Raw genomic sequence first — 27985 nt, 5'->3', positions numbered from 1 at the left:
CTGCAGTCCATTTTCAAAAGAATTTCACCACTAAGCACAAATTCATCCGTAAAAAAATTAGAAACCAAATGTACCGAACCATATTTTCACCAATTTTATAAGATAGCAAGAGAAATAAAATTTGAATTTTTCAAAATTAAATGACGGTAGAAATGTCGGTAAATGAAGAGATTCGTTGGAATACGCTATTTAAAAAATTTAATGGATTAGAAAAAGAACTTTTGAAAATTATGAAAAAAACACCGCCAAGCAACGATTACACTGCAAAAAGAGTGTGCAAATCTGGAGATAATTTGAAACATAAAATGCTCATTCCAATTAACAAGGAACAGAAAAAGAAAAGAAAAATGGGAAGAAATCAAGAAACTAATTGTAACGAAAAAACTATACACAAGACAGACACTACGTCATTAGAGTCAAGCGAAATGATAAATAAAAAACAACATCGAGGTGATATAGCTAAAGAGATTGAAAAAAAAGAAGAGCAAATATATGAAACCATCAACTGGGCTTACGATGCAATGAAATTATATAAATATGACAATAAAAAAGAAGAAGTGAAAAAAGAAGAATCTGAAGATTTATTACAAAAAATAAATCCACAAAACGTTAGTGAAAACGAAACGAAACCCGAACAAAAAGGGGTAATTTTAGATTGGCTCAATTTCATGGAACAAAATATGAAAGATGAATTAGAGAAACTCCAAAAAGAAGATAAACATATTGAAAACGTGGTAGTTACACAAATCAACGCATTTTCAAAATTTATGAAAGAAATTTTGTCACGATTGACCTCAATTTATTGTTCATTAATAACAGCTGATACGAAAAATTGCCAATTCAACGGAGGAACATTGAAAGAAAATGAAGCAGTGCAACATACAAAAGAATTATTACACAAATTAAAAGATACGTGTGACGATATGAAAAATCTTTTCACTACAATTACAGAGAAGACTATAAACAACGACATAGTAGCGGCATTTATAAAAGGAATCGAAGAAACGAAAATAAAAGAAACTAACGAATCTGTTCAGTATATTCTCAACCAAATTATTTCTACATATGAGAACATTACAGAAAAACATGTGAATACGATAGATTCTGGAATACAGAAAAAAATAAATGTAGTAACAAACGATATAAATACAATCACATTTCCCATACAAGAAGTACTCGAAAAATTGAAAGTGGCGTACGAAAATGTGAAAAAGACTTACAATAATACTATACAAACACTAAAAAATAACGAAACTGATATAAAAATGTGTGAAAGTGATTTAAAAGAGAACGAAAAGACACTTTTTAACGTGGAAAAACCCATAAGACCGTCGAAAATACCTATTTATTCACCGAAAAATAAATTAAAGAGTATTGATCATTTGAAGAATCAAATTTCGACGGTTTCGAATGTTAAAAAAACAAAAAATCAAAAAGAAAAGATCGAGAAACAATCTGAACAAAAATTAGACAATGAAAAGTGGTTAAAATGTTATAATGAAAAAGTGAATCGAGAATTAATAGATAATGTGAAATCGAGAGAAAATAAAAGAAGAATTAGTGTACAGGATGTATTAAAACAACTCAAAAACACTTACGATAAAATGAAATTAGAGTATAGAACAATTTCCCGACATTTAATTGAAAAAAATATTGAAGATGAAATAATAGAAAGAGGAATATTTATAAGAGGATTAGAAAGAGCGAAAAAAGAAAATGAAATTTGTGAAAAAAATATAAATAAAAGTGTTGTTGGAGAGAAAATTGGAATTGACCTTTTGGATGGAAATGGTTACGAAAATGTGGAAAATATACACAATTTGAGTACTAAATCGAGTAAAAGTAAGATTTTGAAATGTTTAGAATCGCTAAGATTCTTGAGTCCGAATAAAAAAAATTATTACATCAAAGGAAATCACACGCATTTTAGTAATAAAAATATTTTCGCACAATTTGTCGTAAACCATATGGGAAATGAAAAATCAGATGAATCAATTCAGCTTAAAATAGAAGATTTATACGAAAATAACAATTTAATAGATGAAAATAAAAGTGGGAAAAAGAATGTTGACAATATGTTGAACGTATCATCAGAAAAACAAATTACATCGTTAAAAGAGCGAAAATTAAAGAATAATCAGAAATATAATGATATGAAAACGAATACTTCTAAACATAAACTCGATTTAGTGGAGCAGAAATCTTTGGATATTTGCGTTAAAGAAAAATACAATCAATTAACTATTGATACACAAAATCTATTAAAAAAAATCGAACAAATAGAAGAAAATATTTCAATTTTAGAAAAAAATACCGAAGAAACAGGACAAGATAAATTATTGAAGGAAAATATATTGAAAGAATTGAAATTCCTATACAACAAAATAAAAGAAAAATGTAGGAATTGTATAAACGAAAATGACAGTTTTAAAATCGAAATAGCTGCAATCAGAAATAATAAATCAAAAATCGAACAAGACATGACTAATTTAGAAATAAAAATAAAACATTTTAAAGCGAACGAATTAAAAAAGAAATCAAAATTTGCTATGAAAATATTGACAGAACTAGAACTCGCCTACAAAAATTTAGAACAAGATTTTAATCAAGGTATTTTAAATAAGAAAAGGGAGTTACTAGACAAGGTAACTAAATTTATAAATAACAGAAAAAATATAAAACAAATGATTAAATTATTAGAAACGTTGTTGAACCACAATGAGATTTCAAATTTCAAAGGAACAATGAATAACGTTATAATAGAATTAATAACAAATTACGATGCGTTAAAAAAAGAATATAACCAAATCATAAATGAAAAAAAAGTGAATATACAAGAAGAAATGAACAACCTAGAAACAGATAGGAAAAAAATTGAACAAGAAATGAGTGATATAGAAGCTAAACTTTCTACTTTCAAAGTTTATAATGGAGATATTCTATTACAATTAATCGATGGGAATATAGCAAATGAATATATTAGTAATGATACGAATACAAATATAAAAACACTCAACACCAAACAAACTGTATCGAAGCACTACGCGAAACAAAGTAAAATGAACCCCTCAAATAAATTAGGTACAGTTATGTCAAAACGTAACTGTCAACGTCAATATATGAAAGAAGAACAAATACAAACAGTAGACGATAAAGAAAGTCAAATAGAGTTGGATGATTGCGTATCGAGACCTTTAACAAGAATAATGAAAGATGAAACTAATCAAACGTTATTAAAAAGTTATACAAATTATGTTGAAGAGATACCACGTAAATTGTCTAATTTTAAAACAGTAGATAATGAGGTTATTACACTAAATAACCAAGTTGTTAAAAAAGAAGAATTTGTAAATATTGAACATCATGATATGTTAAAAATTGAAAGTGAACAAGAAATTGAAGATAATGGAATAATTAGGAAAGCAGAAGAACAACTAGATAGAATAGATTCACTACTAAATAGAAGTGTTATAAATAAGAATCGTAGTATAGTGGAAGTAGCAGAAGAGCAAATCCAACGTATTGAAAGATATCTATCGAAATATAGCAATCGGTTTGAAAAAGAAGAAGAATGTGAAGAAATAGATTTCGAACTTGAAAATCATAAGTTTGATAACATTCGACAATATAAAAGTACGAGTGAAGATACTTTTATGAAATATCCCGAACCTTTATCACAAATATGTAATAGAAACGTAGAAGGACAAGGATCGGGAGATAAACCGATTGATTTTAAAAAAAAATTAAAAGTTGTTAAGCTACCTAATCAAAGCTTGTATGACTGGCAATCTCCAGATGATAAAGAACAAATAAAATATACTATAATGCGCGCAGAACATGGAATTGAACAGAAAACTAAAAATCTTTTAGAGAATTTGGATACGAATGATAGTGGAGAATACATCGGGTTTCCTAATGTATTAAATGAACCTAGTAATTTCAATCGAATCGTGAATAAATTGAAAACGTATTCGGTAACGGAAGGAAAAAATAGTGAATTAAAACTTGTGTTAAGAACGGAAAAAGAAACTTTCGAAGAACTTAAACAGGTGCTATTAGAAAAAATCGATAGACTGGATAATATTAACAGTATTTTAAAAAGAATCGTGGAAAATCGGCAAATAAATAGTGAAGAATGTGAAAAAGAAGATCAGTAAATAATTTATTGTTAACCTCAAAAGTTCAGTACTAAATATACAGGGTAACGTAGATTATGTATTGTGTACAGTTATTCAAGGCAAATAAAAAAAATTAACACACCTAAAAATCTTTTATTGATTAATCGGTAATTAATTGATTAAAAATCTTATTATTAATAAAAGTTTTAATTTTATATATGATATCAGATTAAATACAAGCACGCAATTGATATTAACGAATATCTAGTACATATCTGATAAGATAAACATTTTCAAGGGACCTAATAATCAGCATTGTTGTAAATAAATGAAATTCCACCCATATCGTCGACGTACAGATAATGTACGCAAAGTTATAATCGAAATAATAGTTTAATGGCTACTGTTAAGAAATTATTTATATTTTCAACTACTTTTTTGTCCGGAATCGCAGTCCTAATTACAATTATTTGTCTGGCAACGGAACAATGGATATACACTGATAAATTAAAAATCGTTTCCAAAGATAATTTCATCGGATATTATAATCATCTAAAATATGGATTATTTCAGGGAACCTATCGACAAGTGGTTCCTACAACAAATGCTTACCAAATTACGAGTAAGTTAAAAGTTATTTTGTCATAAATTAACATATATACCGGGTGGGCAACTAAAAAAGAACTAGGAGCATATTACAGCTTAAGGGGAGAAAAGTGGCCACGAGAAACACGTGGAAATTATTTTATATATTATATATCGACCATTACATGGCGTATTTGAAAATACGGAATTGAAAAAGCAAATTTTTTCAAAAATTTACTCAATTCAGTGGCACATTATATAGGATAATCGAATTCTTCAACTAATTAAGCGGATTTTTCATCTAACAAGTTTTCATCTATAACTTCAAATAAAAGGTGGGGGGAGTGAGGATTTTCTTTTGAAAAATTGCCTGTGAGGCCGGTTCTACTAAACCAATTTTTAAAAACTTGATGTTGTTTGGAAAAGCTTTTGTCTAAAAATACAAAATATATAAATTCTAAGCAATTAAATTAGTAATTGACCTATCTGTTTATATATTTTGTACATCTAGAAAAAAAATCTCTCAAAAAACATCAAGTTTATGAAAATCGGTTAAGCAGAACAGATTTAACAGGCATTTTGTCAAAACAAGTTTCCCACTCTCCCCTACCTCTTATTTGAAAGGATAGACTAAACCTTGTGCAATGAAAAATGCTCAAAATTTAACGAAGAATTCATTTATCAATATAATAAGATTTCATTACTTTTTCAGTCACGTGTTTAGCGGAAAAAAATATATGTGCGTTTATATGTGCAAATAGTACAGATATGAGATATTCAATTTTAAAGGATATTTACGATGGAAAGGACGTTAATATCAACATTGATAATTGTCCTAAAGTTTCAACGTACCATCAGTATTATAATAGACCCATTCAACTACATACTTCATCAAGTAAGTGCAGTAAGTTACTAGTTTAGATCATACAGTTACTTGTACTGCTACACCAACTCCTATCCTCCCAAACGAAGTCTATAAAAGCCAATATCGACCAAAGTAACTTTATGGTCTAAAAACACTAGTCTTGTTATATTCTTGTAAATAGGCCTAGGCTGCTGTGGCTATTCAGCTTTTTGATCATAGATATAGTAATATGTATGGTTTGAAAAGACTTCAAATTCAGATAAATAATATTCGATTGCTACACGTGAAAGTGATAGTCCGTGTAACTGTAGATCTATGGCTTAAGTGTTCTTTGCACATAAATATTCCAGGGCTGTACTTAAAAATACGATTTATCAAAAAAACCATATCAAAAGGCATAAAAAGTAGAAAAAAATAAACAATTATTTTAAAATCAGTCTATTTAGACAATGTAACAAATATAAACAAAAAAAACGTATATCGATTATTTTTTTGTATATTTCAGATTCTGTAGAAAAAATATACATCAATTGCGGAGTATGGGTATCGACGATACTCTTTTTGGTAATTTCAATTACATTCGGATTTATATCCGCTTCACTATCTTTATACAACACCGTCTCTAATCCCGTTCAGGTTTATTTAAGTATTTATGGATTATTTATATACACTGCCATAGCAGCTTGTAGTAGTTCAATCGCTATCATATTATGGGGAATTCACTATCACAAAAACATATTTCACAATGTAGCTTTTTTTTATACTTTAACTGGCGAGATGTCATCTGATAAGACGGCATATTTGGGTTATTCTTATTGGTAAGTGAATTGTATTTGATTAAACTTAAATTGTAGGTGATAAATTAAAAAAAAAACTGACAGAAAACGCTCAATTCTCAAGTATCTATACTTTTTATAATCATTAACGACCCTGTAGCTGAATATATTACTGATTTGTACTCATTGTATATCATTGGAGGTCATTTTAATTTAATTAAATGATATAAAGGCACGACTAAAGTGTGAAAAAATATCAAAGTATATTACAGAATTTTATATTTACTTTTGTTTTTTGCGAGTATAATTTGTGACCGTTGGAATTTGAATCCTATTATTTATCTTGTCTGTTATAACCCATTTCACTTAACCTTAAGTTTGTTAACATTTTTTGGTCCATCCAGTATATATTATCAACCAACAAGAATTCAGTTTATACTAGAACCCACTTTACCCTTTTTGTAATATAAACATCTTTGGGTAATAAGCGATAAGGGTGTTTATCAGTCTTCTAGCCCCTGTTTTATCAGTAATGAGGCGAGAATGGCATTTTATTTAAATGAAACAATATACTATTTTTATTTAATTCATATTTTTAGGTTGAATTTGATTCCAATAGTATTATACATTTCCAGTATTTGTGTTTTGTACGCTAGGGAATATTTAATATCAAGGGATCCAAAACAAAAAATAGTACATAGGGAAGAACACGGAGATCCTATCATATATTTATATTAATTCTAATCTTTTATTGTTATTTATATCCAGTAACTATTAATTATACTAATTTACAATTTTCATCTTTTTTTAACCCTTCCTTTAACCTACAAGTGTCAATATAAATTCTCATCACTTCACAATCTATTTTGCATTCAAAATTTGTTTTTTCAAGCACCTAACGTGATGATATTAGTTTCACGATCATATAGACAAAATAGACGAAACAACATTATTCAAAATATAAAAATCATTGAATTTGAATCAATCCTCAACTCAATAAAATTTTTGAATACATTATATTAAGTTTTACTTATCTTTGTTAGCAACAAGAAATCCAAAATAATAAACACTTTTTTATAGAAGCACTCACGTTTTTCACAAACCAAATTTAAAAGTTATTTAAGTCGAATTATAATATAAATAATTAATATACTCATATTTTTATAGAATATTAATAATAATTAAAACATTTTTACACTTCACTTTTCCCTCTAATAACAATTCACTGCAGTCATTCTTCTACGTTTCAATGATAGTAATAAACTCGTCTGACGTGGTCCTCAAGGCACCGGTTGATGCACATTCTGATGAAACCAGTTGATCGGATGTAGTCTCTTACGCTTAGATCACACAGTTATATTCAAAGTGATAAAATAAAATAAAACAAAACGATCTCCACTTTTATATTTCTTATTAGAAATAAAGTTTTTAAAAACAATTTAATTCGATCTATTAAGTAAAACTACAACAGTTGAAGTCGAGCAAAATAATGAAATAATACAATATAACTTAAAGTACAAAGATAATACACATATTTTGATTATATGTATTGCAGGTGCCTCTTGATAATAGCTTAGACATAAATCTCGCACGATTTTATTCTACTGGTAGTTTTTAATGATTTAAAAACAAGAATTAAAAACAATTATAATTGTTTTAAGTTAACAATTATAATTGTTTTAAGTTAATCGGAAATTTTTCTCAGGTAATCACTTATTAAATTATTAAGAGAAATATTAATACTGATAGAGTTAATATATGAAATAGAGAAAGCGCTATTAAAATCAACACTTTTTATTTCCCTCTTTTGCCTTTGAAACTTGGACGTCATGACGATTCGATCAGAATAGAGTAGATATAGATAAAGAGTGGTATATCGAAGTTTTCTCTCTCTATTATCAGTGAGGGCCCGCTTATACTAAATCCCATATCTCGTTCCCTTTATCTTTAATATTATCTGTATGAAAACAAATAGGAATACCAAAAATTAGTTACGTATTCTTTATATATTCTTCTTCTTCTTCTTATATATATATATATATATATATATATATATATATATATATATATATATATATATATCAAAGGATAATTTATCAACAATTTTAATAATATTAAAACACACTTTTGACACATCCTATATACGTATCTACGTATAGAGGAATTTATGGGTGAGTGGCACGATTGAATTTCAAATTAATAATTACTAATTATGTTTTAAAGGTACGGAAATTACCGAAATTTAACGAGTTTGAATCGCATCAGAGTTGTATCAAAACGTTTTTAGCTCCAACAAGTATATACAATTCGCATTTATTAAATTTAACTGTTTCTGATTTCAAAGACATCCTGAAAAATATTTAGGCCGAAAATCAAATTTTTCTCAAATATATCTTATCCCAATTCATTAGAGAAGAAATATTTTGAAATTAACCACGTTAAAGCAAATTAAATTCTTGTCTGAAGGGGAGTAGTTAAAAATTAAATTAATAATCATCAAACGAAATCTAGAAGTTATTACATATATAAAAAAAAACAGGAAGAAAATAGGTAATTTAGCTGCAATATTTCTTACCTGTCATCTGTTTATCACAATTAATTTGAGATATATATGCGCATTGATATGCGTGGAAACTTTAACATAATTTCCGTATTCTGGGTACTGACCTGTGTCTTCTACCTGTTACCATCAAGTCACGTAAACTTGCAAATACTACCATTGTATTAGTAACAATCTTGGAATGACTAGAATAATTTAAATTACCTCTTAAAAATCTCATAATTGTATTGAAAAACTTTCGATGACGGTGTGTGTAAATTTTAGTGATCTTCGATATTTAATTAGAAATATTCGTGTCAAAATTTCAAAAAAATATGTAGAATAGGAAATATGTCAACGTATTAATCTCACTTAATGAGTTTCTGATTGCCTTGTGCTTGTTGTGATGATTATAAATGTGATTTAATGTATATCCGAGTGGAGTGTATAGAAATCGTTACTAAAAACTTAAATTTCGACAAAATAACATTTTAAGGTTAAATAGTGTACTACTAATTCCATATATTTATTAATTAAAATTCTGACGATGATTTAAAATGAGTTACTTCAAGAAAGGAATGATTTTCATAACTTTTTTTGTGGCTTGTATATCCATGGCTCTATTAGTAGCTGGTTTAGGGACGAAACATTGGGTCAACGCAAGAGCCAAGAGGATAAGAAATCCTTTAGAAAGTGATGGTAAAATACATTTTGGATTATTTGATGGGAAAAAGGAACTGAACGTAGCCTACGGCTGGAGGACATACGAAATCGACGGTAAGTGAGTAGATTTAAGATTAAATTTATAGGTGTTACTAGATATTATACCGATTTTATACCGCATAAATGTAGGTAGTAATGATTTCTCCAACTTTTTTAGTTTTTCAGTTGTTTTTGTTGAAAAATGGATTTTAAGTTTGTTTTGTTTGAAAATTAGTTTTTAAAAAAGGCGAAAAGCCTCAAAATACTTCGTTTCGTGTTTTTTTTTAAAGTTTTAGAATATAGGAAACTGGTAATTAGTTTCACTTCAATAATTTTCAATGTCACATCTTATGAACTCTTGTTTTCATTTGTCAACATAAAAACGTGACGACGGTACTGATTCTATTGTGATGTAATGTCTATTGTTGATATATAACTTTTGCATTACTAATTAGATCGTCTATGAATGTTATTAACTTTTCTATTAATTGAGACTAAATTAAACAAACGAGTGTGTGACAAAAAAATCGTTACAATACCTCGTTGAAATTCTAGTGAAAAATCTAGATATTTTGTTCTCATAACCAATCAAATATCAATATGAACTGTGATTTATTAGATCACTTCAGAAGAACTAACCTTTACTCATCTGTGGTAAATCCATAGAAATATATTAGAATAGTTAATTTTTATTTAATAACCAAAGAAATGTCAATAAGATCAGAGGTTTATTAGAACACTTTCTGTCATCTGTAGTAAATCCATAGAAATATAACAAAATCTCTATGGATAAATCTAACCTTGTTAATAATTTAATATTTTGTTACTGTTTATTTTAATTTGGGACGAGTGGAAGCCATGATGTAATGGCGAGAATTCGCATAATGTTGAAGCTTAATGAGTGTATTATATATGAGAGATTGTAGGAGAAAATTAAATATTATGAAGATGCTTACAGGGTCCTCCACTTAAGAGCTACCCTTTTTTCCCAAAAATGATTGATGATGAAGTAAACAAAATAGAAATTTTCAGTTCACTCTGTCTTTATTTCTTTATTACAGTTATAAACCTCTTAAAATATGAACCAGAATTTTTGTCTTACGGTTTTTGGATTGGGACGACGACGGCGGTTTGCTCTGGTTTATTGTTTTCTGGACTGAGCGCTCTTTTTGCTGCTATCAACACCGTTACTACAACCTCTCGATGTCTAACTAAAGTAACCGGACTCTATTTTTGGAACTTTCTTGCGGGTATGTATCAAAATAATTGAATATACGAGGTGTAATAAAAAAATTCAATTGTCCACGGAAAACCTGTGATTCCCCCGTGATTTAAGTCTTAATTTTCTTCGAAATGGAAAGAAAGACATTCGTAAAATGGCTTCATCAGAACAAGGCATCGTGCCACAAATCGATTATGATTCGTCAGTTTTTGGCCGCTATCTGTCCACATCCGGTTTATTTACCAGATTTAGCACCAGGCGACTTCTAACTTTATTCTCCCCCCATATCTTTCGTTATGATACATGAGTGTTTTTATATGAAAAATTTGCTCAGATAAGTGATTGTACGATTCTAATTACCAATATTTCGTGCCGATAGGGGAAAAAATCATATTCTTTATATTGTACAGATTTTGATTTCACTACTTGGGAATTTGAACAATACTCTTTGCAATGAGAATGGGCCTTAAAACTAAATTTGAAATTTAAAACATTTACTAAGAAAGTGAATAAAAACAGATAAAAATAACAATTTCTTATTGAGGAATTCCAAAATTATTATAAAAAAACATATTTGGATGAAATATGGAAAGTATCAAATTCAAAAATAGTTCATTTGACTCGCTGCACATTTTGGATGATTTTATTGATCTATGCATTGCTATTATGTAATTTATTTGACTTTTATTAAAATACAGGGTGTACTATCATACAAATCTCAATTATATTTTTAAATAAGTTGATTTAAATTAGATTACAGGGTGTATCGTTATAAAAATCGCAGTTATATTTTGAGATTGGTTGATTTTGATTTGTCTTTGAAAAATTACGAAATTTCATATTTGAATGAAATATTAAAAGTACCTTATTCAAGAGTAGTTCATTTGAGCCAGTGCATATTTTGGATGATATTATTTTGTAGACTACTATTCATGACAATTATGCAATTTATTTTATTTTTATTGGAATACAAGGTGTATTGTTATAAAAATCCCAGTTTTATTTTGAAATTGCTAGTTTTTTTATATTATACTAAAAACGAATTTTTATATAATAACCTATTAATAGTATGATAATAAAATACACATTTTAGTTGTCAGCGATGTCTTAGCTGTATGCTTATGGATCGCTCAGTTTTTTTTACACATCCAGTATAGCGTTTTGTCTCGAGAAGACAGAGATAACGAGTGGACTTCAGAAAATATGGCAGAACTTGGATATTCCTTCTGGTAAGTTGAGTTGATAATCATACATCTCTAGAAAACAATTTTTTCACTTACCTTGTATATCACTGAGCATTTTTATGCCCTTCCAACACAAGTTGTCATTCCCCACTAAAAACTACCAAAGAAAGAGTCCAACTACACTTTTTTAATGTCACTAGGAAGGGATTCAACCCTAAAACGACCTGGACCATTTCAGCCATAACTCACTATTCCATGTAGGATATGTTTGAACTCAAACACTAATCCAATTTTGTCATTACAGCTCAGTAGATTGTATCATCCTTTACAGTTGATGGTAGACTGTTCCCTAAGTCAAAAAACCCTCTTATATTGGTGTGTTCCTGATAGAAGCTACCTCCAGCTAAGCTATTCATCTTTGATACATTACAGATGTTCCGTTATTTGGTATTGCAACTCGGAGTCCTTCGTTCACTGTTTTCTTATTATTTAGTCGTGGGCCCTTTTTGATCAGTCAATTTAGATATTCATTGAGTTTTTTTTTTGGAAAAAATGTACTTTTTGTTTTAGGTTCGTCGTTGGTGCTGCCGTATCTTCATTTATCAACATTATAATTCTTGTAATAGCGAATACAGAAAGAGAAGTTGATACAATTATTCCAGTTTTAGAAGAAAAAACTAACGGAGCCATTATGTTATATTAATATTAAATATTGCTTTGTAAATAAATCGCTCTATAACTTTTTTAATGTTTTGTATAAACTATTTATTATAATTAAATTTGAAATAAATTATATATTTAACCTATTTTCAATGTTGAAAGTACACTATTCTGACGAGGACCAAATAATTCAAAATCAGTCTTTATACGCCCCCAAATTTTGTAATTTTCGAATTTTTTAGAGGAGGAAAAATAGATTACATAATTTTTAAGATGATTTATTACACAGATTTGCTAGAATACCAAAAAACTAATGAATTACTACCATTTTTCCGTGATAACCACTAAATAAAAAGTAACAGTTATATTGAATATACTATGCTCTACTTAACAATACAGTTAACGCCTTTTCACTACTTGAGACCACCCGGCTTCACCTTCTTGCTGCGAGGATTGTTGGTGGATAGCTGAAAACCAAAATAGAGTAAATTTGAGCCAGAATTTTCGAGAAAAACAACAAATAATCGTCCAGTGATTATGATTCTAGAAAATAAATCTAAAAAATAAATTTGACAATAATTTTTTGATTAAATGGAGATAATTAAGGTGGTAAATTTGAAAAAAAGTTGTAGAGATAGATTATTGGGGCTGATCCATTTCGACAAGAGGGTTGAGAGTTTTTGTGCCAAGCAACTCAGCTAGTAGTGTTGAATCATTATTATTATTACAATATCTTAGCTTATGGTGCTTTAGTTTAAAAATTAACCAACAGAAGAAACAAAAGCTAAAGACAAATCCTCATTTACACATTTCTACTGGTGAACAGGAGTAAAAATCCAGGGGAACAATTAGGTTTTATTATAATTTTCATGATGATCTATTTGAAGTCCCATTGAGATGATTATAATTAAGCAGGTTACAGATTTTACACTATGTTTAATTCGTTATCTTGAACTTCTAGAATGAAAATGTAGTCTATGACTGATCTTCCAGATCCAAATATTATTTTCTACCCTAACTTCTCTACTGTATTATGTATTATTTTGTACATTGTACTACCCCTCTAAACTTTCTCTATTTGACTTCTATATTAATACCATTAATACTATTTCCATGCTTCTACACTTTTTCCAAACATAAGTTTTGATTTTCTTCTATATTAATACCATTATCATAGTTTCCCATCTTCTACACTTTCTTCAATCATTCTTTTTAATTTTCTTCTATATTAATACAATTATTAATATTTATCATACTTATACACTTGTTCCAAACATAACTTTTGATTTTCTTCTATATTAATACTATGTTTCTAGTTTCATTCAATTTTAAATGATAAATGTTGCTCTTTAGTACATCTTCATTATATTTTGTCAATATCGGTTTTTTATAATCCTTACCATAGAATTTACTATCGATTTTGTCTTCGTACCATTTAATTTTTTGATCCTGTTGAAATAATTTTACTTTGGAAATAATGGAAATCATTTAAAAATAAACAGTTTGATGTTTCGAATTTGATACCAGATTTCCCTAGTTTGATAAGAACCACTTGGAGAGAAATAAAAGTTAACCACTTACGTTTCTCTTTGGTCATCGGAGTTCCTCTTCTTTCGTCTTTTCTCGGTTCGTCTCTACGATCGTTATCCTTATTCCTCCAAGCGTCCGAAGGACCATCTTTTCTTATAGGAGCTCTTCTGGGTGGTTCGTCATCAGTCTTTGAACGCCAACTTTCTTCACCACCTCCTCTTCTATTATCATCTCTTCGATCTTTATTATCTCTCGTGAATCTATCTCTATCTCCAAATCTATCGTTTTTATCGTAACCACCACGGCGTTCGTCACGTTTATCGTCACGCTCTTGTCTTTCATCTTTTTTATCTTCTGATCTCCAACTGTCCTTTGATTGCCCTTCTTGAGCAGCACGAAAACGAGCTACAAAACAACATAATTTATTTAGACTTAACCAATAATTAATATAAATACATACGTCTCCAGACTTCGCTCTTTTTTGGTTCATCTGCTATAGTTTTCTCCCCGCTCCTCCAAGAACTAGCATCCCTCTTCGAAGTATCCTTCCTCCAATAATCCTTCGATTTATCACCGACAATCTCCTTTTCTTTAGCCAGTTTCTTTTCGATTTCTTCTTCCCTAGCTCTCTGTTTAGCCGCTGTTCTTTCCAAGCTCTCTTGATGTTCTCTCCTCTTTCTTTCACTTTCTTCTCTTTCCAATCTTTCTTTTTCTTCGCGTTCCTTTCTCAATTGTTCCTCGATTCTTTGACGTTCCTCTTCTTCGCGTCGTCGTTTTTCGGCCGCTCTGCGCTCGTTCTCTTCTTCTTTTTCTTTCAAATACCGTATACGTCTTTCTTCTTTTCTTTGTTGTTTCCTATCCAATAATCTTTTCTTTCTCTCGTCGGATAGACGTTGTTCAAATTCTTTCAGTTTATCTTCATAAACTATGTTTCTTTCTTTCTTCAGTTTAGTTATGAATTCGTCTTTATCGGCTCTCATGCGTAAAAGTCGGTCTCTTGTAGCTACTGCTAGTTTTCTTTCTTCGATAGCAGCTTCGATTCTTTCTTTTTCCTGTTGTTCCCAGAAGTTTTGGTCTTGGAGTTGACGTTCTTTCATATTAGCTTGCAACAGAGGAATTTCTTCTAAACGTTTAGCACGTTCGAAATAATCCACTTTCTTTTCTTGCGATTTCAATTTCGCTTGCAGTTCTCTGCGTTCTTTTTGTAATTCTTCCGCTTCTTTTGCTGCTATTTGATCTGCGTCTAGTTTCTTTATATCCTAAAGTTGAATACATTTAATTTGAAATAAAAAAAATAATAATAATTAAAAACCTACATCTTCATCTAATTTCTTTAGTATCTTCTGCCCGTGTCCCGTTTGACTAATTTGTTGTAATTTTTCTTTTAAATGTCTATCTTTGATTTGTTGTATTTCATTAAGCGCCCTTTTTCTTTCCCTTTCTTCCCTTTCTTGATCTAAACGTTTCTGTTCGGCGAGAATGTGTTGTCTTTGCATTTCTTCTAATCTCTTTTGTTCTTCTTCTTCCCTAACTGTATTTAATCTTTCAATGTATTCTTTTCGGTCTTCGATGATCTTATGCCTTTGTAAAATCTTTTGATGTTCTCTAACTTTAGTTTCGTGGTAATTTTGTACCATTATAGCTCTTGCTTTTTCCCTTTCAGCCTAAAGAACATTAATAATTAAAAAATAAAAATAATTAATTTTAAATGTATTACTTTCTTTTTGTTGGGGTTTATAACTTGTATGGCTTGATTTAGTACTGTTGACATATTAACAAGTTGATTTCTGACTTGTTCACTGGGCATAACTTGTAAAGTAGGACCTTCCGGTTTATCCTCCCTTTGACTTTCACTTAAATCCATTCCGAAATGAATACAATTCTTTCCGTGATCGATTCTGATTTGCATATCGTTATGTCTAACACAATCGACCTAGAGTAAAAATGAATAATCAACTTGAGAACTTCAGTAAAACCTAATAACTCACCAAGAGTCTTTCCAAATGGAAAGGGGTAGTGAATTTAGCGATTTGTAGTAACCTAGCAAATTCTATGGTTTGATAAACTTGAGCAATCTGTCTAACTAATCGAACCAGAGTAACATCTTGTAAAGCTGGTACATATTGCTCCAAAGATGAATTATCTTCAGATTCAAGTGAAACAATCACTTCGTGTACGCGTTGGCATAATAATAAGGGATGAAAATCGACTTCTAACCAGTTGTACAGCTCTTGAAGTTGAGGACTTGCTAGATTAACTACGTTAACACGTACCTAAAACGATGACACTATTTGAAAGTCATTTCATGGAAAAAAATTAATAAAAGTCTGTCAAAAGATTCATTCATGTTGAGACCTTACTGTGACACTCCAACCCAAGGGTCAATACACTCAAAAGAGTAACTACTGAAAACCTAGCTACAGCTACAGTATATAATGTAATTGTTTACATTTAATTTCAATTTTGGATGCAAAATTATTTGAAATGCAGTATACTTACAAGATCTTTGAGGAGACTAGCTCTACTTGGAGTTTGAACGAGTCCTAAAAGTACAGCTAAACGTTGGGCCTTTTCCAATGGGGATTTATCAGTTTCGATAAATCTATCAAATTCCGGATGGGCTGATGGTAGTGGAATGGCTAAAGTAGCTATTAAGACCCTACACGCCATCCTTTATGTAACAAATAAAAGAGTTTGTTAATAAATAATACACTTCCAGGAAAAATTGCATTTTTTAGTATTAAAAAATATTGTAACAAATCTGAGTGAAAAATTACCATATTATGGTCAAAATAAAACTTTTTTTTCTAATACTTTCAATTTTAACCACTATTCTATCAAAAATCACGAAAAATACTAAAAAAGCTGGCATCGTTTTCTTTATTCTATTGTATTTAAGTTGCAATTTTATAAAGAAATTGAATTTTAGTTCAATAACAAACCAAATATCAGCTAGAGCGGATTCGAGAACTTTCTTAAAACTTTTTTTCTATTGTGATATTAGCAATTCTTTTAGTAATTCATAGTAGAATGGGGGGAGGGCGTTCTTTCTGATATACCCCATTTTACATTAACAATGAACGATGTCCTTCAAAAAGCTGAACAGGAGCTTTGTGTTGATCCTTTTGATGAATTTTTGGCCTTCCTTTCCCCCCTTTTTTTCTCTGTGCTACTGATTTTGTCTAGTCAGAGTTTCAACATCAGTATACACCAATGCTTTTGGGGAAATCGGTTCCGTGGTCTCTGTTTGCTCAGAGCCATCGAGAAAAAAGGAGAAGAATAGGGCTCAGGTACCATTCATCACTAGACATGGTTGCTTCCATCCATGAAAATGAGCAGTCCTTTGCATATAGGCACGCCCGAGAAGGTCAAAGTCTTAGAAATCCAACAGCTCCTTGAAGGGGTTATCAATGCTGGTAAAATGTAGTTACTCTCTTAAATATAATGGGGTTGAAGTGTTCCAAATTGCAAAAATCGGTCTAAATTTATCACAGTAACACATCACAGTCCTGATCTAGTGCTTTTCGCTTTTATTTTGTCTCTTAGTACTTTTTTAATGTTCTAGAAATTGAAGATTGGGTCACTGAAACATTGTACTTCTCTGATCAAGGTATTAGTCTTCAGGGTGTGAGGTTGTGGTAGTGGAAGTTTTTCATTTTGTTTCCAAAAAAAAAAAAATTCATTTTAGATAGAAATAACAAACTAAATTTGGTAAAAGAAATCTAAGTACAATTATTAAAAGTTTTAACCAAATAATCAATTATTTTTGATATTTTGTTGGGAAGTTTATGAGTATTTAATTACACTGAAAAATAAAAAAAATAGTGATTTAAATAACAAATTTAACAAATATATTGTGAAATTTTAATAATTACCTTTGCAATTCCTCTGGAGTTATATTTTTTTTCATTTCCTTTGACAATTGGAAAAGTTTGAACAGCGCAGCAGCATGAAAAAGATAATTTCCAGCTTTCCAAAATACCATAGCCAATTTCTGGTAATAGTTAGCCATTGTTTTGGGTACAGGACTCTTTTTGGAAAGATTCATCAAGTTATGAATATCTTCTATGGCTTTATACGCTTCCTAGGGATAAAATTCGGTCAATTAAGGTATAATTTTTATATTTATTCAACATACCTGCCATAATTCCATTTGTATAGCGTAATCAAGTTGATGTAGTCTGGTTTCAAGATTCAGTTGCTGAGTTTCGGGTTTCGACATTGAAACATTAGCTACTTGAGTAGGTAACTTGCAAATATCCTCAAGATGTTTTCTCAATTTATCGCAGAGCTTCCTGAATTCCGTTTTCCTGTTGTATTTCAAACAAAACTGGAAAGCCATTCTAGCGATGTCATGATACAAATTTTCCACGTGAGCATTGGTACGTAGGAGTTCCAAACATTGGCAATATGATTCCCATAAAAATTTAACCCACGGGGTGAGAATAGTACGATCCGAACGATCTTGAGCATCTTCTCCGGATACGGCACTCAATAAGATACTTTCGGGAGTTGCCAAGTTATCTAAATCGTCTATGTCGATAACCGCTTGAGTGGATTGCTCTCTTGCATTTTCAGTTTTTTCTTCTGCCATTCTCAAATATCCTCGTATTACATTCTCAAGTGAACCGACGTTAACTGATTGAAACATATTCCTGTATTGGAATAGACCTTCTTTCGCGATATGAGACTTTTTCAATTCCACACAAAGATCTAAATATTTAAACATAATAGGTTCTAAAACGGATTCTGACCAATTGTACGCCCATTTTTTATTCCGAAATACCTCTTGTAAAGTATCGAGTGCTCTAGCTGGTTTTCCCACTTCAATAAATTCTGTAAAAATAGAATTTATTTGCAGTAGTAAGGTTTCCATATGTGGTATTCCGTTTTCGACTTACCGTTGGCACGCTTCAAGGCGTTTTCAGGTCTTTGACTGTATCTTGCCATCGTGATATATTATATCTTAATTCACCTCACATTTAAAGCAAACCAAACAATGTAATAATCTGCGAATTTCGTCAAGTATCAATCAAGACAAAATTCAGACAAAATGGCAGGAACTGCTATAACCTGTATGTATCTCACCGGAAATGCTCTCTTCTTCTGATTCTGATATCCCTTCAATTAGTCGATAACTATTAACAAATTTAATGCTTTAAAATATAAAATTTTACTACAAAAACAGTTTGAAGGATAACTAAATTCGATTAAAAGAAGATTCTTTTACCAGATCTCAACTCGACGTCTAAAAAAACTTTATTAAAATATCAACAGATATCTAGAATAATAATTTTTTTATTTTTTTGACAGTAGAGTGATTTATTAGTGTTCTGTAATGCTATATTATCAATTTTTATGAATATTTTTAACAAATTCTATTTGTCAAAAACTAACATTTATTTAATATTTCTAAAAATTATACTAATTTACGTATTATATATAACGCGTCTCAACTCAAGATTGCCAACTTAAACTCTAATCACTTTCCTCTGTTGCCAAAATTAACTTTACAAAACTGTCAAACATCAAAGTACTATTGGGTCGATGTTAATGGCGGTTTGCTGATGATTTAAGGAGAAAAATGATAAAATGTAATTAGATAATATTATCAATAGCTTTTTTTGAAATTGTATGTGCTATATGAAAAACGTTGAACTTTAGTGAGTGGTGTTATAAAACACTTTCCGATGTGGAAGCAGTTACAGATGGGACTTCGGGCATTTTTGCTGATAGCCTCCAGAGTTTGGACATGCTTATGTTACACATTAAAAAAACAGACAAGAGCTGTAAGTATTTTAAGTTTCTACATAAAATTATATCATGATTATATGAAATGGTTTTCTTCTTTATTTTAATTCATCTTCGAGTGAGTTTCATTTTGTAAATTACGAATATAAAGTAATAGTACTTAAAGTATTATCTCATTTCGTTTAATGATATATATGAGATAAAGTTCTGGCAAACTTTTTCTTGGCATTTTTCCAATATTTTATTCTGAATAAACTAAACGAAAATACTTGCTTTCTTTTAGGTAATTCAGCATCAGTCAGTAAAATACGATTTATTCCCTCTATCGCCCTTATCAAGACATAGGCTGAGTAAGTAAGATTAAATGTTTATTTATGTTTCTTGTAAATTATTAGATAAGATTTATTAAAATAAAAAAGTTTCTCCAATATATTTTTCATTATCTCAAGTGAAATACATATATTTTAAAAATCATTTATTGCAAATAATATTACAAGGTAGATATACTAATGTTATGCATACGTATGTAGATAATTGATATTTTTATAGATATTTTATGTAAATAACTTGTTCTTGTTAAACATTTATTTTTATTATTATTATCCTGCGTGAAATAGAACAGATTGGAACATACAACAGGTTATTCTTACTGAATACACTTGTAGGTATTGTTAAAAGAAAAGTTCTTGTTCTTGATTTGGATGAAACGCTGATACATTCACATCATGATGGTGTGGTAAGACAGACAGTAAGGCCCGGTACACCTCCAGATTTTGTATTGAAAGTGGTCATTGATAGGCATCCTGTTCGATTTTTTGTGCATAAGAGACCACACGTCGACTTTTTTTTAGATATAGTAAGTATTTTAGCTAAATTTCACTTTTATGTTTAATAAAATATGTTTTTTTAACAATAATCCTATGTTTTTAATAAAAAATGACCCACAGATTCTTTGACACATTTATTTTGTACAGTATGATTTTCTTAGTACTTTAGAAATAAGTTTTGACTGTGAGATGTAAAACAGAGTGTTTTAATATAAAATTTATGAGGTTTTTCCTTTCTGTAGCTTTATATTTCAATTATCTCATTCTATTAATAATAATTTCCTGCTATAAGCTAATATTTGTTTTTCTGTATCACCTCTACATTGTTATCATTTTATGTGCTTAAAATAAATCATTTAAGTTTGGTTTTGTAAAGAAAATGTACCTGAATCTAAATAAAAAGTTTATTAATATTAAAAAAAATAATTGGAAAAACCATATAATCAGTTATGGAGTATTAATTCTTATTGAATATAGCAACAAACTATTGTTTCAATATTTTAGGTTTCTCAATGGTACGAGTTAGTAGTTTTTACAGCCAGTATGGAAATATACGGTGCTGCAGTGGCAGACAGGTTGGATGGGGGTCGTGGAATTTTACAGAGGAGATTTTATAGACAGCATTGTACACCGGAACTGGGATCTTACACTAAAGATTTAAGTGCCATATGCAATGATTTATCGAGTGTTTTTATTTTAGATAATAGCCCTGGAGCTTATAGAGCTTATCCAGGTAAATATACATCAAATAATATTTTTTCAGGGATGGATTCCAACTGAAAGGTGATTTATAATTTCAGATAATGCAATTCCTATAAAATCTTGGTTTTCTGATCCAACTGACATAGCCCTACTCAATTTACTTCCAGTGCTTGATGCTTTGAGGTTTACGGCTGATGTCAGATCTGTATTATCCCGAAATCTACATTTGCATAGGCTATGGTAGATAGGTGAGTCTCTTTTGACATTTTTCATTATTCAGACGATTATAATTTCAGCAATTTGAGCAGTGAAACTAAGAGTACGTTGCCTATGAAAGAATTTAAGGTTGTTGATAGTATTGTTACGAGAGTTGAGGAGTTCGACTTGACTCGAAATACAAATGATAATGTGAATGTAGTATCCCGTGTATCACAGAAAATATGTAATCATTAATATAATTATTGAGATCGATCTTTTTGGCTGTTTCAATTATTAGGGGAAAGATAGTTTGATCAAATTCAAAAGTAATATTTGAAATAGATTTTAAAATTTATTTAATTTGTGGCAAAACTCCTAAAATCAGTTGAAATGCTCTCAGTTTATAGCAAATTGATCCTCAGATCAAAGGTTAGTGTCTACCATATGGAAAACCTCCAAAATCATTGGAAATATTTACAATCCAAAACAAATGAACTCTTGGATCAATTATTAGTGTCTAACATATGGAAAAACCTCCAAAATCAGTAGAAAAATGTTCAGTTTATTAGAAATTGTCTGTCCAATCAGTGTTTAGAGTCTAACTTGCAGAAAAACCTTCCTAATCAGTGGAAAAATGTTCAGTTCATTACAAATTGTATATCTGATCAGTGGTTGGAGTCTAAATTGCTGTAAAACTATCGAGGTCAGTGGAAATATTCTCAGTTTATAGCAAATGGACCCTCAGATTATAGGCTAGTGTATATCCAAAATCAGTGGAAAAATATTCAGTTCATTACAAATTGTATCTATGGTTAGTGGTTACAGCCTAACTTGTTTATAAAATTACTATAAATTAGAATTTTTGAAATAATATCAGACAAAAATGATCTAACACTCAGTAGAATGTACAACTCTGAAAAAATTGGATAAATGCATGTAAATTTTTTTCTCTGTTAATAGATTTTTATTTTTGTCTAATTATCTTTCTCTATAAAATTAAATATTTTTTTTTTAATTTCTTATTTCTTAGACCTTTTGATATGTTTATGCTTCTAAATGTTCTTGATTTTAGGTCTCCTAAATTAGTTTCTTTTATAATTTAAGAGACCTAAAATCAAAAATATTTAGAAGCATAAAATTAAATATAGACTAAAATTTTAATAACAAATGGTTCCTCATTTATTCATATTTCATATACATAAATATTTTTTGTTTTGATTTACTGTCTCATTGTGGCCTTCTATTTTTTTTTATTATTCCATTACTTACAAATCATTTATTTTTGTAAATTTTGAATTAAATGCAGGTACACACTCCGGGCGAAACCATACAAATAGTATCCAACTTCCTAATGGATTTTTTTCTTTCTTTTTTAATTTATTTTTGTAGAATTAGGAACGAAACTAATATGTATATTATGTATAACAAACCCCATTGAGTCCACATATCAGTAAATAAAATGATAACATTTTTAATCCATTATCAGTATATTTATATCACATTCTAATCATAAAGTATCTGATAATATAATTTACTTTATATTTCAAATGAACTTTTTTTTTAATATTACGAAAGGCTGAGAGTTGTAATTTAGTTGGATCATACCAAAAACCTTCAAATTTAGGGTCTTAACGATTCAGTTTACTCCACTGGTTCTACATTCTGATTGAAATTTGCATAAATCCCTGAGGGTTTATTTGAACTACTTTGGAATCATTGATTTAACCGATTGAATCAATTACGAATTTGTCAAAATTAAATTCAACAACTTTTTTATTCATGTTTATTTATACATTTTGGGAACATAGTATACTGTGTGTACTAAAAACTTCTGTCTTGATTCAAATTTTAAATTTATAATCAGTATTTTTATATCACATTTTAATCCTAAAGTTTCATCCTAAAGTATCAGATATTATAGTTCACCTAAAAAAGTCTTCTACAATTTTTTTTATTTTCAGGGGTTAAATGGCACAATTCAGTTGAACCCTACCAAAAACCTATCAATTAGAGTTTAAAATGATTTTGAACATTTTTTTCAAAACACTAAGTATATTCTTTATTAAATTTCTAAATTTTGAGTTATTATTGTTGAGGTATGGATCGAGTACCCCCACTCGATTCAAATTGTTTTATAATCAAATATAATGATTAAGGAGGCCTATATTCTAGTCCTAGTCAATAATTTTTACAATGGGGATTTAGTGAAAAAAATTTTATTTAAACCATCGATATAGATAATTTTTAGTTTCTTTTCTAATTCCTTATATTGTTAATTATATATTTATTTTAGGTTACTTGTAAAAACTTTATCGATGTTTTTTAGATAAGAAATGTATCTATATTGTATATATGTAGTATAATCGTAATTATACTATGATGCAATAAAAATTACATTAGAAAACTTTGTTTCTACTATATTTGGTTAAATAGAAACAAATACGAATATAAAAACATCATTTTACAATGTTATATGCTTAATTTGTATCAATTTATATTTTTGGATTGAACCCAAGGCAAAAATGAATAGTCTAATAAACATAAAATGAAATTAAACAGCTCTCAATATATAGAATTAGATATAACAGTTGGTCCAATAATTGTATCCACTCTTTTGAACATGGTTTATAAAAGTTTTTAATATTAATGGATCTTTTAAAGTTTGTAGTAAACCCTCAAGTGTGCAGTTTTGATTTTATCTTTTGTAGTTTGATGTTTTGTATTAACTTCACTTTAACAGGACTATCATTGTAGTAAAGTTTCTTTTCACATAAAAATTGTTGCATTTCAGCTCAAGAATTTTCTAATTTCATTCTACTGCCCTCCAAACATTTCTTATAACTTCCTATCAAAATTTTCGAAAATCTTGTATAAATCAATCTTAAAAAACAACTTTTATAGCTGCTTCTGATTTATGTATATATATATATATATATATATATATATATATATATATATATATATATATTTTTTAATCATATCTTGTTTAGATAGTAAATTTTTTCACATACAATTATATAATTAGTATAAATTGACATTTCTGTCATACCTGGAAAAAAACAAGTAAATATTAAAATAAAAGTAAAATAAAATTATATACAAACACACTATTTATGTTTCTTTTGGAATGTGTTTGTATGTGCCTTTAATTTAGCTGACTAATTTCCTTTTTGTCTGTTAGACGTACCTAAATTGTACTGCTCATGACAATGTTTTGATTTCTATGAAACTGCCATAAAAAATTCCAAGGCCTTGATGTCAAGTATATCTTAATTTTGTAGTTGGTTTTATACAATTTTTTTTTCGTAAATCGCATAGTATACAGTGTGTTCCAAAAATTCAATAAAATACTAATAAAAACGTAGGCTTGAAATCAAAACTACTATACAGTTACAGTGTCTGTGGAACCCACTGATTCTACATTTCTGTTGGAATTTCCAGAAATCCCTAACGGTTTCATTTGAACTACTTTGGGAATAACTAATGGAAAGGATGAACGAATTTCCAAACTTTCAATGCAATATTTTTCTTCATGCTTATTTTGGTGATGAAGTGTACAGTGTGTTCAAAAAATTCCCTCAAAATACCAATAAAAACAAAACTGTAACTATTTGATACTTGAATTGAAAACTAGGATACATCTTCTGCAACTTTTAAGCTCTTCTGAACACAATGAGGAAAATATTAGGATTTAATTTTTTTATAACTTGGCGTCAAGGAAAATCTGCTTCCTCAAGTTTTCCTCGTGGATAACTTTTAAAATATTAAAATTTCAGTGGATTCCTTTGCTGCTGTATTTCTGTCGAAATAAATATAGATCCCTGACGGGTCATTTGAACTACTTTGGGAATAATTGGTGTAATCAACGAACGAATTATAGAAATTTAATCAACAATTTTATATATGCTTATTTGTATATTTTAGTAATATAATATACAGAGTATTGAAAAAAATTCCATCAAAATACCAATAAAAACGAAGCCGTAACTATTTGAGGCTTGAATTCAAAACTAAGATAAATCCTCTACCTCTCTCCTCTTTCAAGCTCTTTTCAGCATATTTAGGAAAATACTAGGATTTAATCTAATGGCAGAGCCTTTTTACATAGCTAGAAATTCTGGAAAGCCTGTGAAGGAAGTTAGGCCGAAAAGACTTCCTCATTTTTAATAATAGGAATGAATTTCAATTTTTGGTTCATTTACACTAGATTGGGATGAAAATTAAAACCGTTTCTGGTGAATATAATGTAAATAATCAGTTTCATAGAGATCATCCCTTTCGTTATGAAGATATTTAATTGTTTACTTCTCCTATTTTCAAATAAATTATTACTAAAGTGGGTTTATTTTATCAGTGTCATTGTTTATAAAAATTTCTATGAAAAATACTGTTCTGATAAAAGTGCAAATATTTATAGAGATTGACTAAATGTAGAGAAAATATTTTCTGCATCAGAAAATCAACTAGATTGGAATGTTAAATTGATGTTCTTCTCCATTTTTCTGGATGTTATTTTTTAAGTATAATTAATGTACATACGTAGCTGAATAACATGTAGATATTGATAAAAGTTCTCCTACTACTTCTTAAAAAAATATTTGACAAATTTGTTAATAAAAGGACGATTCTGACAAAAAATACATTGACTTTCTTTGTACATAATATTAGAATGTAATAATTATTTATCTGGCAAGGACGAAAAACGGTTATATTAGTACCTGTAAATTGGTGTGAAACAGTTTTTTATCGAGGCACATCCTACATTTTTTCCTCGACCTATATATATGTGTGACCTATTTGTTGTTTTCCAGTTCCTCTCTTTGAAACAGATCAATTTTTTTAAGTTTTTAAGTGTAATGAACAATCTATTTATCCCCCCTATTAAAGTGGTAAAACATCCATTAGGACTATAGAATCGTTTTAACGTTAATCCTTGTATGTAATTAGCCACTTTTTCCACCGAAGTAGCAATTGACGTAATTTTACGGTCCAAAACCAGTATGTATGTATGAGGTTATGTTTAATGCTGCTATAAAAATTTGAACGTATTTTTTTCATAAAATCTCAAATGTAGTAAAAGTGACTATTATGACTAAAGTTAATCAGGGTATGGTTCTGCAACATCCTTTTGTATGTTTTACTACTTTCTGTTTGTTTGTGTGATCGTGAAAATCAATTACTTATTCTATTTAATTCTCCAACTCAATTTGTTTGGAATATTTAGCATATTTTATAAAAAAAATCAATTGCCTTTAAGCATAGGCCTCTCTGTATATGAAGAAATAACTTGTGTATTGTCCTTAGTAGGGCCTGGGTGAGCTTGTAGCTCGATCAAAATCCAATTTACACCCTCGATTATGTTTTTTTCAAAGTTTGAGTACGGTACCTTAAAATATTTCCTTATACAAAGTTTTGTGTCTTCCTGTACGTCAGAGAAAAAGAATATATTTTACCCAACAGAGTTTCGTAATACGAGGAAATATATGGATTAAATTGTTAATATTTTCTTTTTTTGTATACAGGGTGGACGTAAACTCGAAACTCATATTAACTTTCAAATGGAAAACCCAGTATATTATAGTATTAATAAAATCTTATGTTTTGACAAAATCTGGCACAAGGAAATGGCGAAAAATATGGAAATGAAAATAAAATTTTCCAAATTACCCATTACTTATATACAGGGTTGTTCAACAATGTTAAAGTGATTTTTGGATGAAACTAAGAAAGTTTTTGCTTTAAAATTGTTCTATACTTTCCTATAACTTTGTATCTTAATTCAAAATCATTTTTAATAAGTTTTACTAGTAAATAATCATTTTTTGTACTGTTTTTTATTTTTTCTTTGTTTAATATGTAATTGTACATACATACTTAGGAAATAAGATACTCTAAGTTGTATATAGCGAGGAGTAACTCAGTTAGAGCTAATTATTATGAGTATATTGAGTAATAGGGACGTTTCATTGATAGCAGTACCTTTATTTGAATACTAGAAGTAATTTTTTCACTTTATACAATAAAACTGAACAATGAGTTACTCCGAGAGCTTATATTAAGCTTTTGGTAACGAAATTAGAACAAGAAGTACCTAATGTGAATCTTTCACAATAAATATGTGAACTGTTTGTTGAAATAAAACAGACCAAACTAAAATTATCCTGTTTTTATTTCTCCTTCCTGAAATTGCAGAGTATGAGGATTTCGTAACTTTTATTTGCTATTCTAAATGCATGGAGTTAAAATAAATTCATAATTTTCATAAAGGGATACGAAAAATTTTGAATCGATAGAAAAGTTGCTGTTTCTATACGTTTTTGATGTTT

General features: G+C 29.2%; 5 protein-coding genes and 1 long non-coding RNA gene across 9 annotated transcripts; 4 read left to right on the top strand and 2 right to left on the bottom strand.

Annotated features, from left to right (window-relative positions):
- The first annotated feature begins 152 nt into the window (after positions 1-152).
- LOC130892346 (centrosomal protein of 63 kDa-like) lies at positions 153-4157 on the top strand. The gene is made up of 4 exons (XM_057797733.1): positions 153-450; positions 655-2052; positions 2827-3229; positions 3386-4157. The coding sequence occupies exons 1-4, from the start codon at positions 153-155 to the stop codon at positions 4155-4157; spliced, it is 2871 nt and encodes a 956-aa protein (XP_057653716.1).
- LOC130892750 (clarin-3-like) lies at positions 4153-7142 on the top strand. Its single transcript, XM_057798327.1, has 4 exons — positions 4153-4740; positions 5416-5598; positions 6074-6386; positions 6944-7142. Exons 1-4 carry the CDS (start codon positions 4515-4517, stop codon positions 7080-7082), a joined length of 861 nt encoding a protein of 286 aa, XP_057654310.1. The 5' UTR covers positions 4153-4514; the 3' UTR covers positions 7083-7142.
- A 756-nt stretch (positions 7143-7898) lies between these two features.
- On the bottom strand, positions 7899-9089 carry LOC130893119 (uncharacterized). The gene is made up of 2 exons (XR_009059149.1): positions 8920-9089; positions 7899-8301 (listed from the first exon to the last, which is right to left on the bottom strand). It is a non-coding gene; the product is annotated as an uncharacterized LOC130893119 (long non-coding RNA).
- LOC130893118 (uncharacterized) lies at positions 9005-12795 on the top strand. The gene is made up of 4 exons (XM_057798926.1): positions 9005-9660; positions 10647-10835; positions 11901-12036; positions 12562-12795. Exons 1-4 carry the CDS (start codon positions 9441-9443, stop codon positions 12692-12694), a joined length of 678 nt encoding a protein of 225 aa, XP_057654909.1. The 5' UTR covers positions 9005-9440; the 3' UTR covers positions 12695-12795.
- A 118-nt stretch (positions 12796-12913) lies between these two features.
- LOC130893117 (eukaryotic translation initiation factor 3 subunit A) lies at positions 12914-19661 on the bottom strand. The gene is made up of 11 exons (XM_057798924.1): positions 19412-19661; positions 19083-19319; positions 18320-19017; positions 18057-18265; positions 16681-16852; positions 16170-16454; positions 15899-16114; positions 15498-15845; positions 14642-15440; positions 14233-14586; positions 12914-13118 (listed from the first exon to the last, which is right to left on the bottom strand). Exons 2-11 carry the CDS (start codon positions 19129-19131, stop codon positions 13051-13053), a joined length of 3198 nt encoding a protein of 1065 aa, XP_057654907.1. The 5' UTR covers positions 19132-19319; positions 19412-19661; the 3' UTR covers positions 12914-13050.
- Positions 19662-19693: 32 nt separating this feature from the next.
- LOC130893115 (CTD nuclear envelope phosphatase 1) lies at positions 19694-27810 on the top strand. Of its 4 annotated transcripts, none has more exons than XM_057798921.1 (6): positions 19694-19970; positions 20216-20282; positions 20598-20788; positions 21264-21492; positions 21560-21709; positions 23621-27810. In XM_057798921.1, exons 1-5 carry the CDS (start codon positions 19872-19874, stop codon positions 21703-21705), a joined length of 732 nt encoding a protein of 243 aa, XP_057654904.1. In that variant the 5' UTR covers positions 19694-19871; the 3' UTR covers positions 21706-21709; positions 23621-27810. The 4 variants fall into 4 exon arrangements, with proteins under 4 accessions (XP_057654904.1, XP_057654903.1, XP_057654901.1 ...); XM_057798920.1 differs by having other exon boundaries at positions 22966-27810; XM_057798918.1 differs by lacking the exon at positions 23621-27810 and adding an exon at positions 21758-21930 and having other exon boundaries at positions 19702-19970; positions 21560-21701.
- Positions 27811-27985: the final 175 nt, after the last annotated feature.

The sequence above is a fragment of the Diorhabda carinulata genome, chromosome 4 (genome assembly GCF_026250575.1).
Source record: "Diorhabda carinulata isolate Delta chromosome 4, icDioCari1.1, whole genome shotgun sequence".
In the NCBI taxonomy this organism is placed as follows: domain Eukaryota; kingdom Metazoa; phylum Arthropoda; class Insecta; order Coleoptera; family Chrysomelidae; genus Diorhabda; species Diorhabda carinulata.
Note: the sequence above shows the minus strand (reverse complement) of the source record. Positions and strands in the feature narration are given on the sequence as shown.